The sequence below is a fragment of the Amborella trichopoda genome, chromosome 8, assembly GCF_054954075.1.
Source record: "Amborella trichopoda isolate Santa Cruz 75 chromosome 8, AtrichopodaSantaCruz75HAP2 v2.0, whole genome shotgun sequence".
NCBI classification, from domain to species: Eukaryota; Viridiplantae; Streptophyta; class Magnoliopsida; order Amborellales; family Amborellaceae; genus Amborella; species Amborella trichopoda.
In genome coordinates this window covers 2,216,029-2,232,925 of record NC_142343.1, presented here as the reverse complement: position 1 = coordinate 2,232,925, position 16,897 = coordinate 2,216,029, and the positions used below count along the sequence as shown (strand labels likewise).

The window sequence follows — 16,897 nt, the reverse complement described above, 5'->3', positions numbered from 1 at the left end:
GCGGTTCTCACCTCAAGTAAAATCATGATTTCATGGCAAATACTCCAAACAGTATAGATCCAATCACAGTTACATTTAGACTGTAATCTTAAGAAAGTGGGTTCTTACATAAAGAAGACTTGCTTGGTAACGTAGTAATATAAGGTAAATCCACTGATTCACCTGGATCTCCAATTATACTGCATCAATATTTGTGGGGATCCATCCTTATTTCTCAGAGACAACGAGAGAGAGAGAGAAGACTTGCTTGGTAACGTAGTAATATAAGGTAAATCCACTGATTCACCTGGATCTCCAATTATTCTGCATCTATATTTGTGGGGATCCATCCTTATTTCTCAGAGACAGAGAGAGAGAGAGAGAACGTGCCTGTGTCGTTTATGGAACAATGCATTCCTCAATATTCCAGATCTCCTTCGCATATTGTGAAATGGTCCGGTCGCTGCTGAATTTGCCACTGCCTGCAGTGCTCAGTATGGACATCTTCAACCACCTTGTTTTGTCTCTGAATTGCAAAACAAGAATTTTCATGTGCTGTTGCATTGAAAGGGATCACACATGCACAGAAATCTCTTATTCATAGGGCGAGAGAGAGATTAATAATGGCTTACTTGTATGCTTTATCGACCCTATCTTGAGCATCCATGTAGCTTGGGAAGTCATGACCGACAAGGAAGTAATCTCCACGACCATAACCAGAATTCCCCTCCAAAGAATCAAGAAGCGGATTGTAGTCGTAGCTCCCGAATGCACCACTCCTAATGTACTGCTTCGCTTCTTCAAAACGAGGATCTGGTTTGAACTGCAATTCCCCGAAGCATGAGTAAATATTCCAATAACTAGAGATTGGTAGACAAGAAAAAAGATCTACTCCAAAAAAATATGGCTTTGGTTTCATTTGATTGAAACTATTACCCTACTATTCTTTTTCTTTTGAAAGGAATCATACCTGTTTTCTTATCTAGTTATCCCTCATAATTCTCTCTCTTTTTCCTGTTCCTTCTGTTTATATACATTCCCTTGTCTTATATAATTAAGACTCATACTCCTTTACTTTTCTCATCTACTTTCTGTTTCTATATATTCTATTTCCTCGTTTTTAGATCCTTCTACATCTACTGGGAGGCCTTTTTATTCTTCTTTTAGTGTTACCTTGATGTGCATTTATTTGAATGGAGCCACAACAACATGTTGTTCCTGTTTTCCAAATATAAGGCCTGAGGTCCCGTCAGAACCCTTGTTTGGCATTTCATGCTTTGAGGCTAAAAGTTTGAAAGAAACAACACTAGTCTGTTTATTCCACTTCATACTCCTTTAAATTAAAGTAAGCTTTTCCTTGGTTCATTTCTTACAGGGATTTATACTATAATTCATGTAGTGCACAAACATCTCCACCATCCATATCAGTGAGGGACCATGGAGATGAACTATTCCTCCACGTCTGCAGACAATGGTGACATAAAAGTTCATTTCCATCCTCTATCAGTAAGAATGGAGGATGGAGATTTGCTTCAGACTTTCAGTTTCTTAAGACTAGAACCTTTTAAAGAAGGGCAGAACGATTCTTACATGTCCTTGTTCTCTCTCCTTGCGCAACTTTGGAACCTCATCGGCTGTGGCACCAAATAGGAAAAAATTCTCTTCCCCAATTTCTTCTCTGATCTCAACATTGGCACCATCCAATGTACCAATTATGAGGCACCCATTTAGAGCAAACTTCATGTTGCTTGTTCCACTTGCCTCCATGCCTGCTGTGCTTATGTGTTGAGACAGCTCACTGCCGGGTATCAGCATTTCAGCAACTGATACATTATAATTCGGAACAAAGACAACCTGAAATAATTTATCCAATAACATGAATGAAATTCTTTATTTGGGTAATTCAGTTGTACGAATTGAACTTGGGACACAATGTTGTCATAGTTAACAACGAACCAATATGTCACAAGTTCAAATTTGGCAGAGAACGTACAGTAAGTTTCCAATGGTTGAAAGAATTACAAGAAAAATGCTAAGGAAAAAAGATACAAATGGGAATTGGATTATAAGCAAATTTACTATGGAAATATATAGGCCATCTTCAAAGTGCATTAAGATGGTGAGTGGTGATGCCATTGTAGTCATCACTTATCTGATGAAATCACCTGTCTGATAAAATGAAGGTTGGTCATTGGGAGAGTGCGTGAATACATGAAGACTTGAACCCAACAGTAGGTTCTTCAACCTCTCTCTCTCTCTCCCCACATCACTTTCCTTTCATTGATGGTAATGAAACCAATGTGACGATAATATAGTCCGCTCAAATTACATTATGCGTTCCCTTGATATATATATATTTTGCATATCTTTCTCCATCAGTTTCCTTTTATAGATGGTAATGAAACCAATGGACCATCATATAGTCCGTTCAAATCACATTATGCTTTCCCTTCATACATGTATACTGCATATCAGACAGCATTCAAATGGACTCTTAAAAACCATAGTTCATTGCTGCCATCACCTTCTAACGAAATGATGGATGGTGATGAAGAGAGCACAGAGCCCTGCTGTACAGGACCTATGTCCCCAATGCTTGGTCCCAATCCCCATCACCATCCATCATTTTATCAGACTGCAACGACCCAAATCGACAATGCTTTTCCCTGGTTTAATTGGCTAGAGTAAATTATTCTTCAAGGAATGAGGCAATTAGACATCTTTTTAATGTTCTTCTTCCCACGACAGTGGCATATTTATTGAGATGTGTTAAACATCAAAAACCATATAAAAAAATAAGAATAGGAAGCACACAAACCTTCAATAAATTGCCAATTTCTGGATCCTTGTTGACCACATCTCCAACATCATTCACCAGCTTGACAATTCTTTTTGCATTTGTGTATGTCGCAAAAGCTTTTCCTCCAATCATTATGGTGCGTGGTGTCATCTTCTTACGCTCTTCTGGGCTCATCTCCTGATGTGTAGGTTTATGAGGGTGATAGATTCAGTAGCAAATGATGAGGAGCAGACATGTTTATTCAATTTGCAATTATACAAACATGGGGGCCCACTTTGGATGCCACAACTATGTTCGGTCAAGTCGTGAAATCAGGAAATAACTTATCTTCTAAAAGCAGGAGAGCTTTTTTTTTTTTTTTTTTTTTTTCCCATTTTTCAAATAACTGGGGAAGAGAAATGGGCCTAACTCATGAATAGGGCAAATTACAAAACAATGCCTTGAAGCATTCGGAAATCAGTCAATTTAACAACAATACTTACTCGCAAACAATTGGTATGTCCAAACTGGGCCTCATTGCACATATTTTCTATCACGACTTTCCTTTATAAATTAAGAGAAGTATTCAAAGAGGCCATTTACTTTTAGTACAAGAAGGTTACAATCACTCTTGCCGTCAGATTTTAAATCGGGTAGATGTAAGTATATCATTGACTAGACTCAAAATTTAAAAAACAAAAAAAATTCGAACTTCATAACACACTCCAAGGCGTCCAATTTGACATCTAATGGCTAAGAGTGCTTGTGACCTCCTTGTAACAATGGTAAATGGTCTCATAGTATGCAATCCCTATAAATTATTCCAGGATACAAGAAAAATAGTTAATATTCTGACCTTCTTTTTTTACCAAAATGTAAGTACAATAAGCTTCAAAATGACAAGAGATCCATTTTTTTGCTTATGTAAGTATTTGTTTTCACAAATCCTGTGGATCTTGTAGAACATGCATTGGTTCCCAGGAAACATGACGAGTATCTAAATAAGGTTCGCAATCAGTAGTAAATTCAAGATAGCACAAATAGAATTTGTCACCAGTAAATAAATCCAAAAGAGTTGCTAGAAGTTCTCATACCTTTAGATTCTTGTATCTGTATATAGCTCCCAGTATATTTAACAACTGCCTCTTATACTCATGAATGCGTTTGACTTGTATGTCAAAGAGGCTATTAGGATTGATAGTTACACCTGTAACTTGCAAGACATATTGAGCCAGGCGGCGTTTATTAGCCATCTTGGCTGATGCCCATTCAGCATGTAAATCCTTATCATCACCAAACTATTGAATACAATTCCAAAGTAGCAAGTCCCAAAAGACAGTGAAAATCAGTTAGAAATTAGTTCGGGGAAACTATAACTTATTAACTTATACAATAAATGTTTAGAAAGATCATAACATTGGAATCGACCTAATCCATTTTACTACAGAAAAAGAGTTTTGATTTTCCTAAAAGTTAGATATAAACTCACTTGGCGAAGCCCAGAAAGGAGGTCGAGGTTAGTAATCCATTCATCTGTTTTCAACCATTTGGTTATTATAGAACTCAATTCAGGGCTGGAAAATTGGAGCCATCTTCTTGGAGTGATGCCATTGGTCTTATTCTGAAACTTGTTCGGCCATAATGAAACATAGTCTGCAAACAACTCTGATTTCAATATGTCACTGTGCAACTCAGCAACGCCATTCACCTGGTTATTATCCATATGCATTATGTCAACTGTACAATGCTCGAATCACTACTTTTATCAAACACTGAACAACTTTGGGAATTAAAAACCAAGAAACAAAAGAGAATGTGATGAGATGAATTCAACACTGTTATATTAGACACCATTTGGCCATGAGTCTCTTCTTCATGATAATTTCATGACTGGTGTAGTGGAACAATGATTATAAAGAGGGATTATATACAATGAGACCATTTACCTATTGTACAAGATGGTCACAATTACACATAACCATCTGATGTAAAATTTGATGGCTTGGGTGTGTCATAAAGTTCAAAAAAATTTCCCTTGAACTTTAAGCTTGGTCAATGCAATAATTGCAGCCACCCAATCTCACATCCAATGGTCAAGATTAATTGTGACTACCTTGTATAAAAGATAAATGGTCTCATTGTAGACTTTTCCTTATAAAAAAAGGTATTGTTGTATAAAAAATATTTTTTGCATTCCAATATTCATAAAAATATCAAGTTATGTGCAGGACACAACGGTGTCACCACTTGAGACACACAAAGGAACAATAATTTAATAATAACAAAATCATTTACAATAGGGGGCTAGTTTTTACACTGACTAGTTTTGTAGCCAGCGCCCAGCACCCATCTATACAACTCACTGGTTAATCTAAAAGAAGAGTTGTAGGTGATGGGTCTGAATTTTAGAGATTGGTGTGGTTACTTAAAACTGGACCACTGCTTCTAACTGCTAATCAGACAATAACAGAATTCAGAATCATTGGTATTGTTACGGTTACCAAGGGAGTCATCACAATTTTTTTGTAAGGCATTGAATATTGAATCTACCCATCCATGATCCATCAATGTATTTCCCGAAGAGACAGTCATGGATATTGAAACATGCTCAAGAAACTAGGGCTTCTCGGTTCTTCCATAAGGGATGGATTGTTTCATGGTTACCCAATGATTAATGTATTGGTATTGCTTTGTTTTATTACCAAGCTCCCTTGTATATTTACTTTTAGGTCATGAAGAAGCCATACCTATGATGCACAGATACACTGAAATCAGTGTAATTATCAAAGTAACATAATAAATTCATAATCATAAGCATAGTACCCTCCCTCCCTCTGTCTTGTATGAATTAATGTAGTTAGCAGACATAAAATTTCCTCACCGTGTGAGAAGATACCACACACAAGTTTGCCATGCGCACAACAGGCTTTTGAGGATTGGAAGAATCCAAGACACGCATGCTTTGGATCTTGCTTGCTAGATCAGGTCGTGTAGAATGTACCATTCCCAAAAACTGTACGAAGATTCCAGATAAATAAACAGAAAATATGAAATTATCTTACAAAATAATTCAATTTCTCAGAGTAACTTGCCCGCTTATCTATTTCTTCAATAATTTCCATATGCCTTGGAAGAAGTTTCCACATCAGAGATTGCGGCCATTTCTCCAGTGCTTCAGGGAGTACCGTGTGATTGGTATAAGCAATTGTCCTTTATGAACAAAATCCTTACTTAGAATTTCATCATAATCATAATAAATGAAGCTGAAAATAGCCTGTATTTGAAAGGGGATTGCATTATACACAAAGTGAATTATTAATCAGGAAATTGAGTGTGGTGGATTTTGTTTCAAAGAAATCACCTTGACACCACATCCCATGCTTCATCCCATCCGAGACCCTCATCATCCATCAAAAGTCTCATCAGTTCTGGAATTGCAAGGGTAGGATGGGTATCATTCAGCTGTACTGCTACTTTGTTAGGAAATTCAGACCAAACAATTGAGCCATTGTCGCCTCTCCTTTCCTTGAATCTGAATATTATATCCTGCAAAAGATAGTAGATTGTGTAAGAATCACTTGAATATGAGGTCGTGTCAACCCCGTTGAATATAAGCATATACCAAGACTGGCCACAATTCCAAGCTAATAGCATGTCAATGATTAAGTTGTAGCATGAAGATGGGTGATAGATGAGAAGTTTTAAATTTCAAATATGTAGTTTTGGTTCCAAGGTTGCATATCAGCTCAAGTGAGGCTTAACTAACAAGTCAAACTCAGTATACACCAAATGTAATTTGATTCTAAGTGGAAGAAAAGTCATGCTGCATGTATCAGGTGGACATGAAGAAATGGAACTTTATTGTGAAAAGTGGGGTGTACAGAATTTTCCAGAGGGATTGAGTGCTACCAATTCTGCAAAAAAAATATGATGTTATAAGACAAATGGGTTAACCATTTAAATTTTTGGCTAGGTTGGCATAACAATTTATATATGTTTTTTCTCTGGATTTGTGCACTTCACATATAATGAAGGCAACATAGAATAGAAAACAAGCACTAACACGTCTAGCACATTAGAAATGTCCTCACACTACAAGCTAAACATGAGACGAGATCCGGAAAAATACCTTGAGAGATGCACTGCAGAGGAAAAATTGTTGCTTCAATCGTAGGACCTTTCCATCTTCTGTGGCATCCCCAGGATACAAAACAGCGCATATCTGCAATTTTTATTGGTTACTCACTGGCAAACTATATATATATATATATATATATATATATATATTAAACACAAGGAAAAAAGGTCAGATAACAAAAAACCAGAATCCTTGGATCTCCATGAACTTATGTGAAGCATTAATCAATCGATGCAGCTTTCCCCATAGTTGTGGGAACCTTGGCGATAAGGCCACAGTCCCACCTTAGGAACTCGATCCTGTAGTTTCTATAAGGGGTCTTAAAGGGAGCTGGGTTTAGAGAAATAGGGATCTCATTCCCTGTAAAATGGGATCTCGGTCTACATGCTTGTAGGATCCCTCCAAGGAGAGGGGCTATACTATTAATTGAACTAGGTCCTTGGTATTAGAGATTTAATTTTTTAGAATATGTTAAATTGCAGTGCATATCAAATTGTGGGAATTATGATATCAGAAAACTAATATTTAATATCATAATAAGCCAATTTATGATATTATTAAACCGTGTTATTGTAGAAAATGGGAGTGTCTACGGCTATAACTATGGCATTGGTAATAAGCTAAGGTGTACGATAGTGGATCATGAATGCAATTGCACTATCCTAATTTTATCATATACTATTAATTGATATCGTTTTATGTATAGTGGAGCTTAAATCCCTCCAATTCAAAACCTTGATCCTAGTGACATGGGATCTCATTCCTAGGTATCCCAGGATCTAGCTCCTTAACTTGTTGAATGTACGGACGCCGATCCTAACCCTAGGGAGCTTCCACCCTATGGTGGTTCAGCATTCCCAGAACCGATCCCCCTCCCACCTCCAACAACTATGGCTTTCCCACTTAAAAGTGTAAAGAATTCAAAACATAAAAAATTCAGCATACGTGTCCAATCTCGTCAATTTAGCATGTGTGGCTATTGGAAATCTGAAGACTAAATGATGACTAGGATTTCTAAAACAATGAATAATTACCTGCTGAGCTTTCGAATGAAGATGGGCGGCAGATTCATATAATGCCTCATTAAAATGAGAAAGGTTGAAATCCTCTGCAACAGCTTTTGCTTCCCAAAGGCGAAGACTGATTGTATTTTTGGTCCTATAACCAGGAATGGGCACATCATATGCCAATGCGTGAATCACCTCTCCTCCTACCCATTTTCGACTGCTCATAAAACACACAAAATAATCATGAAGCAATAAAATAGAACGATGGAAGTCATTATTGTTGTGAATTTACATGCTAAATCAAGAGTAATATGATTATAAAATATCCAATAACTTTTAAATCGTAAATCATATACTGAGTTTATTACATATAGCACTAGGAAATAGGGAAACTTACAATCCATCCTTACGAACCTCCACATGGCCATAAAATCTCACAGGAAAAATGACATCATGCCTGACAACCTCCCATGGACAGAACTTCTGCATGAGACACAAAGGTGGCTAGTAAAAAATGCAACTAAATGAAATAACTTCCGGTAAAAAAGATAAGGCAGTTCAATAGTCCAAACCTCAAGCCAGTCTTCAGCAACTTCTTCTTGGCCATCCTTTGTAATCCTCTGTTTAAACAGTCCATATCTGTATCGCAAGCCATAACCCCCTGCAGGAAGATTCAAAGTAGCCATTGAATCTAAAAAACAAGAGGCAAGTCTACCCAAGCCTCCATTACCCAGCGCTGCATCTTTCTCCTACACCATAGGTAGCAAGGACCAGAAATCAGGATCATGCCAACCCATGTTAGAGACACTAGAGCTAACTAGTAATTCAATCCTCAGATTAAATAGCAAACAAGGAATACAAAATGCGATAAGAAAATTAATAAGCCTCGTGACATTTAAACCCCTCGCAACAACATATGATATTTGTAAAATAAGAGATGGGGGAAGTCGATTAACTTTGTCGCATAAAAAAAGTTGTTCATTAGGCATGTTATTCAGTTGATATTCAGAGTGTGGGAGATCAACATCATTAGGCGTACTGTTACTTGAGGAAGAATACCTGCTCCGCTATGTCCTCAAGGTCATGCCCCAATTTGTTCAAAGCATCAGCATATTGACCTAGAATACCAAGGTTACCAATGGCATTTGTTAAAGCTCGGCCTTGAAGAAATTCCATTGACAGGTAATATGTCTGCTTTGGATCAACTTTGTGAAAATGGTAGTAAGTTTCATTCCACCGCTGAAAAAGTGGACACAAAATGGTAAAATTAGAAACATCGTAGTAAACATGCTTGAGGTTTCAAGCTCTACACAATCAAGATCATTCGACTGAATGAAAAATTTAACTGAGTAATATCATCCAAAATTATAAATTAATAATGCTACTAATAGATGCTGAAAGTTCAAAACTTTATACTTGAATAAGTTGGTCGCGAACACTCTCTGCAGTGGCATAATATGCTTGCTCTGGTGCAAAGTTGAAAGGAGTGAAATGAGGGCTATATTTCGCATGGTAATTGATGTTTGATGCTATTTCTGATGCCTCCACTGCAACAGGATGAGCTATGGAAGGAACCTTCTGAGAAGCAACATCCACGGAAGAACCATTGACTTTGGCAGTGGTTGCCATAGTTGTTGTTGAGGAAGACACCAACCTCACTGCTCAAAGTCTGATAAAGAGAAGCACCTAGGATAATAATGATATTCATTCTCATAAGCATACATCACATCATAACAGAACCACATAGACATAAACCACCCTTATCCCAAATGAACCACAAAATTTGTTGTCTTGTTAAGTTTCTAAGTCAGGCTTTCACAAGCACATTTGAAAAAGCAATAACACCTTATGTTAAATTATCTCTCCAGCCATTTATATTTGATTGAGTACAAGTTTCTAATGAGAAAGAAAAAGAGGATTACGCGTTTATGAATGCATGAATCAATGCATGCATATGCACGTTGATTTTCAGTTAGCTTGAAATGGTCATTTTCAATAAGCAACGCAAACGTTCTTGGAAATACATACGGCTTGACCATCCTAGCTTGTGATGGGATGTATATGAGCTTACCTCGCCAAATACAAAGCCAATAAGAAAGGAAAAAGCTAGCTCCATGAATTGAACACCAGCAGTAGCATTTAATTCAGCCACTGCCACATTGCATAATTTGCCGAAGTATATATTTTTTAAATTTGTAAAATATTACAGAGGACTCCAAACTCTTGACTCTGAAACTTCCAGAAAAAATTGCAATACAAATGAATAAAAAGCAAAAAATCAGTTGTTAATTGAAGCAAAAGGCTGATATTACACAGTGGTTTCTCTAGTCTCTACCTCTTGGTCTCCACCTCTCGATGAACCAGTAGATTAAGCGTCAAATACTCAAGAAATCAAATAAAATATGAATAAAAATGAAATTCCAGTATAAATATAAAATATTATTGCAAAAAATATCAAACACATAGGCAAATTCAAACCTCTGGATCCCTCAAATATGAATATGTAAGCAAAACTAAGGGGTTACTCAGATACAACTGAATGATAAATGAAAAATTACTCTAATTGAAGCAATTGTTATAAAAACATATACACAGTTCGTCTCTGTATCAGGAATCTTTAAATAGCTGCACACATGAATTTGCTTGAAACAAATGAAAATGAAAGTACATAACGATAAGAATTGACTCCTTGACTATTTATCATACCATACAGATACTGGCTAACATTAAAGGGAGAAGTTTATATAGAGCCGAGACTCTAAACAATCACATTCGAGCCTAGTTCAAAAATTTCACTTAATATGATTGTTTTGATGCCCAAAAATCCTTAAATCCGCCATCTCGACATCAAGATGCATGTACGTGAGAAAAAAATTGATTTCAAGCTTTAGAAACAGTGTATTTTGTAATGCATTTGTTGATCGTCAATTTTCAATATTTTCAAGTTTTCATAGATCTGTCGATCCACACCATATTTGAAGCTCTAAACTTTATAAAAAAAGATGAAAATATATTTTAAGGCTATCACAAAAATTTACAATGTTCGAAACCATTTTTCTCGACACTAGTTAAAGGTAGGCTCTAATTTGATTGTTTAGAGCTTAGGTTCTATACAAACCGTACAGAACTGTAAATAGTATAATTTCGCTTTATCTAATACAGAGACAGAATTTACCTTTCAAATATAAAATAGCTCTAAAATTTAAGCTCAATTGCCAATAATGGCCCAGATCCAGCGCTCATTTCCCGATTTCTATGAATTCTCCCAACAATAGATAGAAGACCGAGGTCGAATACCTTACAGTAATCAAGAACCACCGAAAACCGCCAAAAACGAGGGAAAAACAGCCGAAATTTACAGTAAAACCGCTTTTCTTCCAATTCCCGTCAAAATGGAGTTAGAAAACACAGCAAAGTTGTAGTCCCGCCAAAAGGGGCCAAAAATCTGACCAAAAACGACTAGAACTCACTGAAAAACCGTTTTACAGTGAAATTCTATTTAATCAGAACAAGACGCGATAAATTAATGGAGAAAACGATAAATGAATCACTGAGAAGTTTGAAATTTGGTTTGAGCGAAAATGGTGCGATAAAAGAAGGAGAAGAAGAAGACAGCGAGAGAAAGAGAATATGATAAAAAATATCCTCGATGCAGTGAGATATTTATGGGAAAAGATCTCGTCAAAAACAAGGAAGATTAGGGATCTCTTTTTGTGCGGCTTTTGGAGAAAAAGCCATGAACGACTTCAGTGGTGCGAGAGTGAGGCATGGAGATTGAAAAAACAAAAAAATCAGTGGAATCCCAATACGGTTTTTTAAAAACCGGATTTTTGTTTCGGCAGCGGATTTTTAAAACCTGAAATATTAAAAATTGGCGGTTCGGGAACGCCACAAAATATTCACTATTCTCACCTGTATCCTTGTTATTCCCACCCATAAAGGAAAATTATAAAAAAACCCGAGACTTTTTTATACAACATCACAAAAAACTATTTTTTGTTGCATCCACTCTCCAAAATAAAAAGGTTATATTTTTTGCATAAAAATACCCTTAATTAGATACATATTCTATTTGTTTTGTTTTATTTATTTTTATTGAAGTCGACATGGCACAAATTTGGGACAGACTTTTTTCATTATAACAATAAATACGGTCTGACATAGTTTGTGGTGAACTAACTTGTTTTTAGTGAAACGAATTTGGCATACATTATGCGAGAATGGCTACATATACAATGTAGTTGGTCTAGCATAATGTGTGGCAAACCGGCTTTAATAGATGCTAGTAGTTGGTCCTGCACATATTGTGCTGGACTAGCTTCATTAACTTGTATATCGGACTGACTTCAAGAATAATAACAATATTAACCTTTGAGAAGGGGTATTTTCTTCTAAACAATGTACTTTTTTAGGTGGGAGTGGTCGCAAAAAATGTGCGTGTGTGTGTTTGTAATTTTCTAATTTTCTCTAAAATAAATAGGGCGAAGGTAAATTAACCTTTGGGCTTGGATAAGTCTGGCACACAACCCCGTCGAGCCCTATCATCCTGAGCCTATTCCTTTAGAATTTCGAGTTTTTTTTTTTTATCTTGTAATAATACATATAGAAAAATAAGAAAAATGTTCTAATTCAAAATTAACAATGCAGATCGACAATTAGTGGGAATTGAAGTGGTTTTGTTCAAGCATCAGAACTAGCTGGTTCCCCTAAAGCCCTTCCTTTCTTTTGTTCAAGCATCAGAACTAGCTGGTTCCCCTAATTTCTTTTTAAAAAATTAATTGATGTGACCATGTATTCACTGTTTAAAAGCCATCTACAACTATTTTATTTTGTTTTAATTTTTTTTAAATAAAGTTTTAGGATTGTTGATTTAGACGATTTAAATCAATAATTTAATAATCTAACACATAACCAGTGAGGCGATAATCCATCATCTAATCCAATTTTTCAAGCATTGGTTTGGAATGGTGATATCGCAAGCTCGCTTATGACATAGCATGGAAAATGAGATGGTTTGCAAGGAATAAATTGCCATCTTTTAATGGCGTTTAAGGAAAATCCTCGAAAAAATTGGCAAATATGTCAGGCGATAGAATTAACGATGTTCGGTTCCCAGGCCTGAGTCCTACAAACGTCAGAGTAAAGGGATATTCTCCCCATTGAATCATGCAAAAAGAAAAAAAAAAATCATCCAAAAAACTATTTTCCATTCTCTTTTGGGTGGTATTAGCAAAAATAGAGGTGGCTATAATACCCGATCGCTATAGGAGGTAGGAAGCTAAGAGCGCCACCGATGCATCAGCATGGCTCATGCAGCGCCACGTGTACTGCTCATTCCCGTTAACTTACTTTTCGCACGGTGGTCGCTTTGCGTTATATATGTGGAAAAAGCCTATACAAGGGTGAGGCCATATACAATCAAATTAAGGCGTATCTCAAAAATTCATTTGTTTCGATGCTTAGAAATTATCAAATCGATCATCTCGATCTTAAGATGTACGGAATAAAAAAAAAAAGAATTTCAAGTTATGAAAATAGTGTACCATGTAATATATTTTTTGGATCATCAATTTGTAAAATTTTTAAGTGTTTATAGATGTGTTCGATTTACACTAATTTTTTAAACTTTAAATATTATAATTAGATATGAATATAAATTTTCAAACCATCATAAATAATTATAATACTAAAACAACATCTTTTGATATTGTTTGAAGGTACACCTTACTTTGATTGTTTAGTGCCTCAGCCGTATACAAACCACACCTTAATTAATTCGCATTTGAGCCTTGAGAGCGGTAAAACGATTATGTAAAATGTTGCAAGGCGGTAATTTTATTTGCAACCTTATATAAAGTTTTTTCGTAGAATATTTATTTCTGCTGGCGAGTGTGTTCAATACTTCCATTATTTTTTCTTTTAAGGCTCGTTTGGATCTCTGGATTTTTCAATCATTGAAAAAGTCAATCTTGGAATTGAAATTTCCTTGAGATCTCAATTCTATATTTGGCTCGCATCGGGTAGAAATTAAGAAAATGCAAATTCCCTATGTGGATTATCTGAAAAAAAAAAAAAATAGAAATATAAATTCTATCTGAAAAAAAAAAAAATAGAAATATAAATTCTTTCTCTCTCTAAAAATTTTGAGATAGTTTTTCTCTCTAAAATTTTAATCCTCTTTCAAAAAATTATAATTTGAAGTATTTTCTCTCTCTAAAAAATATATATATTTTATCTCTCTAAAATTTTGAGATACTTTCTCTCTTTACAATTTACATTTTGATATAGTTTCTCTCTATAAAGATGTTGAGATAGTTTCTCTCTCTAAACAATTTCATATAATGTCTCTCTCTAACAATTTCAGGTAGTCTCTCTCTCTCTAAAGTATAATATAGTTTCTCTCTCTAAATTTTAAGAGACTTTCTCTATCTAAAACTTAAAATTTGAAATAGTTTATTTCTAAAAAATTTGAGATAGTTTCTCTCTCTAAGAAACTTTAGGTACTTTCTCACTCTAAAATTTGATATAGTTACTCTCTCTAAAATTTTAAGATGTTTTCTCTCTCTAAAACTTAAAATTTGAGGTAGTTTATCTCTCTAAAATTTTTAGATTGTTCATCTCTCTAAAAATTTAATATACTTTCTCTATCTAAAACTTAAATTTGAGATAGTTTCTCTATCTAAATTTTTTCAAATAGTTTAGCTATTTAAAAATTTTAAGTACTTTATCTATCTAAAATTTTATATAGGTTCTCTCTCTATAAGACTTAAAACTTGAGATAGTTTATCTCTCTAAAATTTCAAGTAGTTTATTTATCTAAAATTTTAATATACTGTCTATCTCTAAAACTTAAAATTTGAGATAGTTTCTCTATCAAAATTTTTTAAATAGTTTCTATCTCTAATATTTCAAGTACTTTCTCTATCTAAAATTTGATATAGCTTCTCTCTCTAAAGTTTTAAGATATTCTGTCGTTCTAAAATTTAAAAGTTGAGATAGTTTTTTTCTCTAAAATTTTCAAGTAATTTATCTCTCTAAAATTTGATATAGTTTCTAGTCTCTAAAATTTTGATATGTCTCTCTCTCTAAAACTTAAAATTTGACATAATTTCTCTCTTTAAATGTTTTGAGATATTTCTTTCAAAAATTTGATATAGTTTCTCTCTCTCAAATTTAATAGCAAAACTTGATATAGTTTTTGTTTTTCAATAGCAAAATGAATTATTTCCATGAAATGTCAATTCCACCTATTTTGGTAGAATTAAGATTTCTAAAATTTACGCTTTAAATGAGCGTTCAAAAATCCCATGGAAATTTCATTTCTAACAAACCAAATAAGATTGCCCCAGCTTTTCCAGGAAAGGTGACTCCTGAACATTTGAATCCAATTAACCAAATGATCACCCTAGCTTTTCCAAGAAAGGTGATTCCTGAACATCTGAATCCAATTAACCAAATGATCCCTGAGATGTTGGTGAGCGATGGATCTTCTGTAAAACTCAAGACGTCGTGTTATAACACCCAGCTCTCATAACCATCTAATATTGAGCTTATTTCCTCCTAACGTTTTCTAAAGTGGCCTTTCTTTTTTCTTTTCTTTCCAAGAAAGTATGCTTATCCAAAATTTGGATTTTGGATGATAACTTGGGTTTTGGATGGAATGAAGTTTTTTTTTAGCATTGGAAAAATGGATTGTCCATCCACGGATCTTGTATTAAATTGTTGAATAGTCAATTCATATCAGCTTGAATTGGTGATTCGAAACAATATTTTAAAATTAAAAATAAAAAAATTAAAAGAGGGCGCCGATTTTTTTTGTTTCACTCATAGCCAAATGACTCCTAAGATCTGTGACTTTGATAAAGTTTACTATAATAAGGAAAAGTATTTATTAAATTGGTTTATTCACTCGTGATAGACCATTATGAATCCATTTTCCCCTTGGATTCATGAGTTTGGAGCTGTAATGCACATATGTTGATACTTGAATAGTTAAAATGAATGATTCAACATAAAAGCACATAGGCTCACTTTTATTTCTTTTTTTTTTCTTCAACGTTCATGATTATTTTCATTTCAATGATTTAAAAAATGTCGAATCAACACGGAATCGCCCGGACCGACCTAAAAATCGGTCACCTTATTCCGATTATACATTTATATAGGAAAATGGTTGAGTCTAAATGACGATTCTTTACAATAAAACAACAATCTGGACCATCGATTCACCGATTCGGACCAGTTTTTGGTCAATTCACTATTTTTTCACCTATTTTTTTAGCCTTTTCATTGTTTTTTTCGCATCCAGACTTTCGATTCACCGATTTGGACTTGTTTTTGAGATGTCTAATCCATGTTCTAAATCAGTGGTTCTAGATGATAAGAATCGCAAAATTTTACTTCGAAAATCATCTTTAATAACCATGCCCGTGTCTAACATACATACCTTTTCAATGTGTAACATGAGACCCGTGTGCACCCTCGTGAAACAAAAAAGAGAGGCACGCTGGATTCGTTCAAAAGTGTAATGTCGAAACCCTAAAATTGATAGCTAAACCATAGATGGCAAATTGACTCCTAGAAATTAGGAATTTTTTCATATATATTCAAGGAATTGGATTGTATATTATAATTTGCGGAAAGATTTCATGGCCCCGTAGGAGCATATTTTCCATCTACTCCTTCGGCTAAAATCTAACCGAGGAGCAGTTTTAGGTTACAGAGATGTAACATCGCCAATAGACCAACCATTAGAAGATGCACTATTTTCAAAACTTGAAATCCATTTTTTTATCGAGTCCATATATCTTGATGCCGACATGATCAATTTGAGGATATTTGGGCATCAAAACAGCATCTTCTAATGAAATTTTTGAGGTAGGCTCAAAGTTGAATCTTTAGAGCCTCGGCTCTACAGAGACTTTTCCCTTATTTTTTTCTTGAAGGAGTATTTATTTGGAGATATAAAGTGGATCTCAAACTTTCGAATTAAAA

General features: G+C 34.8%; 1 protein-coding gene across 2 annotated transcripts; it reads right to left on the bottom strand.

The window, feature by feature from the left end:
• PHS2 (alpha-glucan phosphorylase 2) lies at positions 1 to 11,266 on the bottom strand. 2 transcript variants are annotated; one of them, XM_011626417.3, is made up of 16 exons: positions 11,079 to 11,266; positions 9,320 to 9,589; positions 8,963 to 9,142; positions 8,476 to 8,652; positions 8,301 to 8,386; positions 7,931 to 8,120; positions 6,888 to 6,980; positions 6,120 to 6,304; positions 5,851 to 5,968; positions 5,640 to 5,771; positions 4,248 to 4,466; positions 3,853 to 4,056; positions 2,798 to 2,956; positions 1,570 to 1,833; positions 612 to 802; positions 1 to 505 (listed from the first exon to the last, which is right to left on the bottom strand). In XM_011626417.3, exons 2-16 carry the CDS (start codon positions 9,530 to 9,532, stop codon positions 379 to 381), a joined length of 2,538 nt encoding a protein of 845 aa, XP_011624719.1. In that variant the 5' UTR covers positions 9,533 to 9,589; positions 11,079 to 11,266; the 3' UTR covers positions 1 to 378. The 2 variants fall into 2 exon arrangements, with proteins under 2 accessions (XP_011624719.1, XP_006848091.1); XM_006848028.4 differs by having other exon boundaries at positions 9,320 to 9,572.
• Between the last annotated feature and the right edge of the window lie 5,631 nt (positions 11,267 to 16,897).

Bases quoted from the DNA above. Each gene is read 5' to 3' on its own strand.
- PHS2 (XM_011626417.3), bottom strand. From the start codon at position 9,532: ATGGCAACCACTGCCAAAGTCAATGGTTCTTCCGTGGATGTTGCTTCT. The intron at 5,969-6,119 runs GTGATTTCTTTG...TTGTTCATAAAG, and splicing joins GCATGGGATGTGGTGTCAAG to GACAATTGCTTATACCAATC. The intron at 803-1,569 runs GTAAGAATCGTT...GGGGAATTGCAG, and splicing joins AGGAGAGAGAACAAGGACAT to TTCAAACCAGATCCTCGTTT.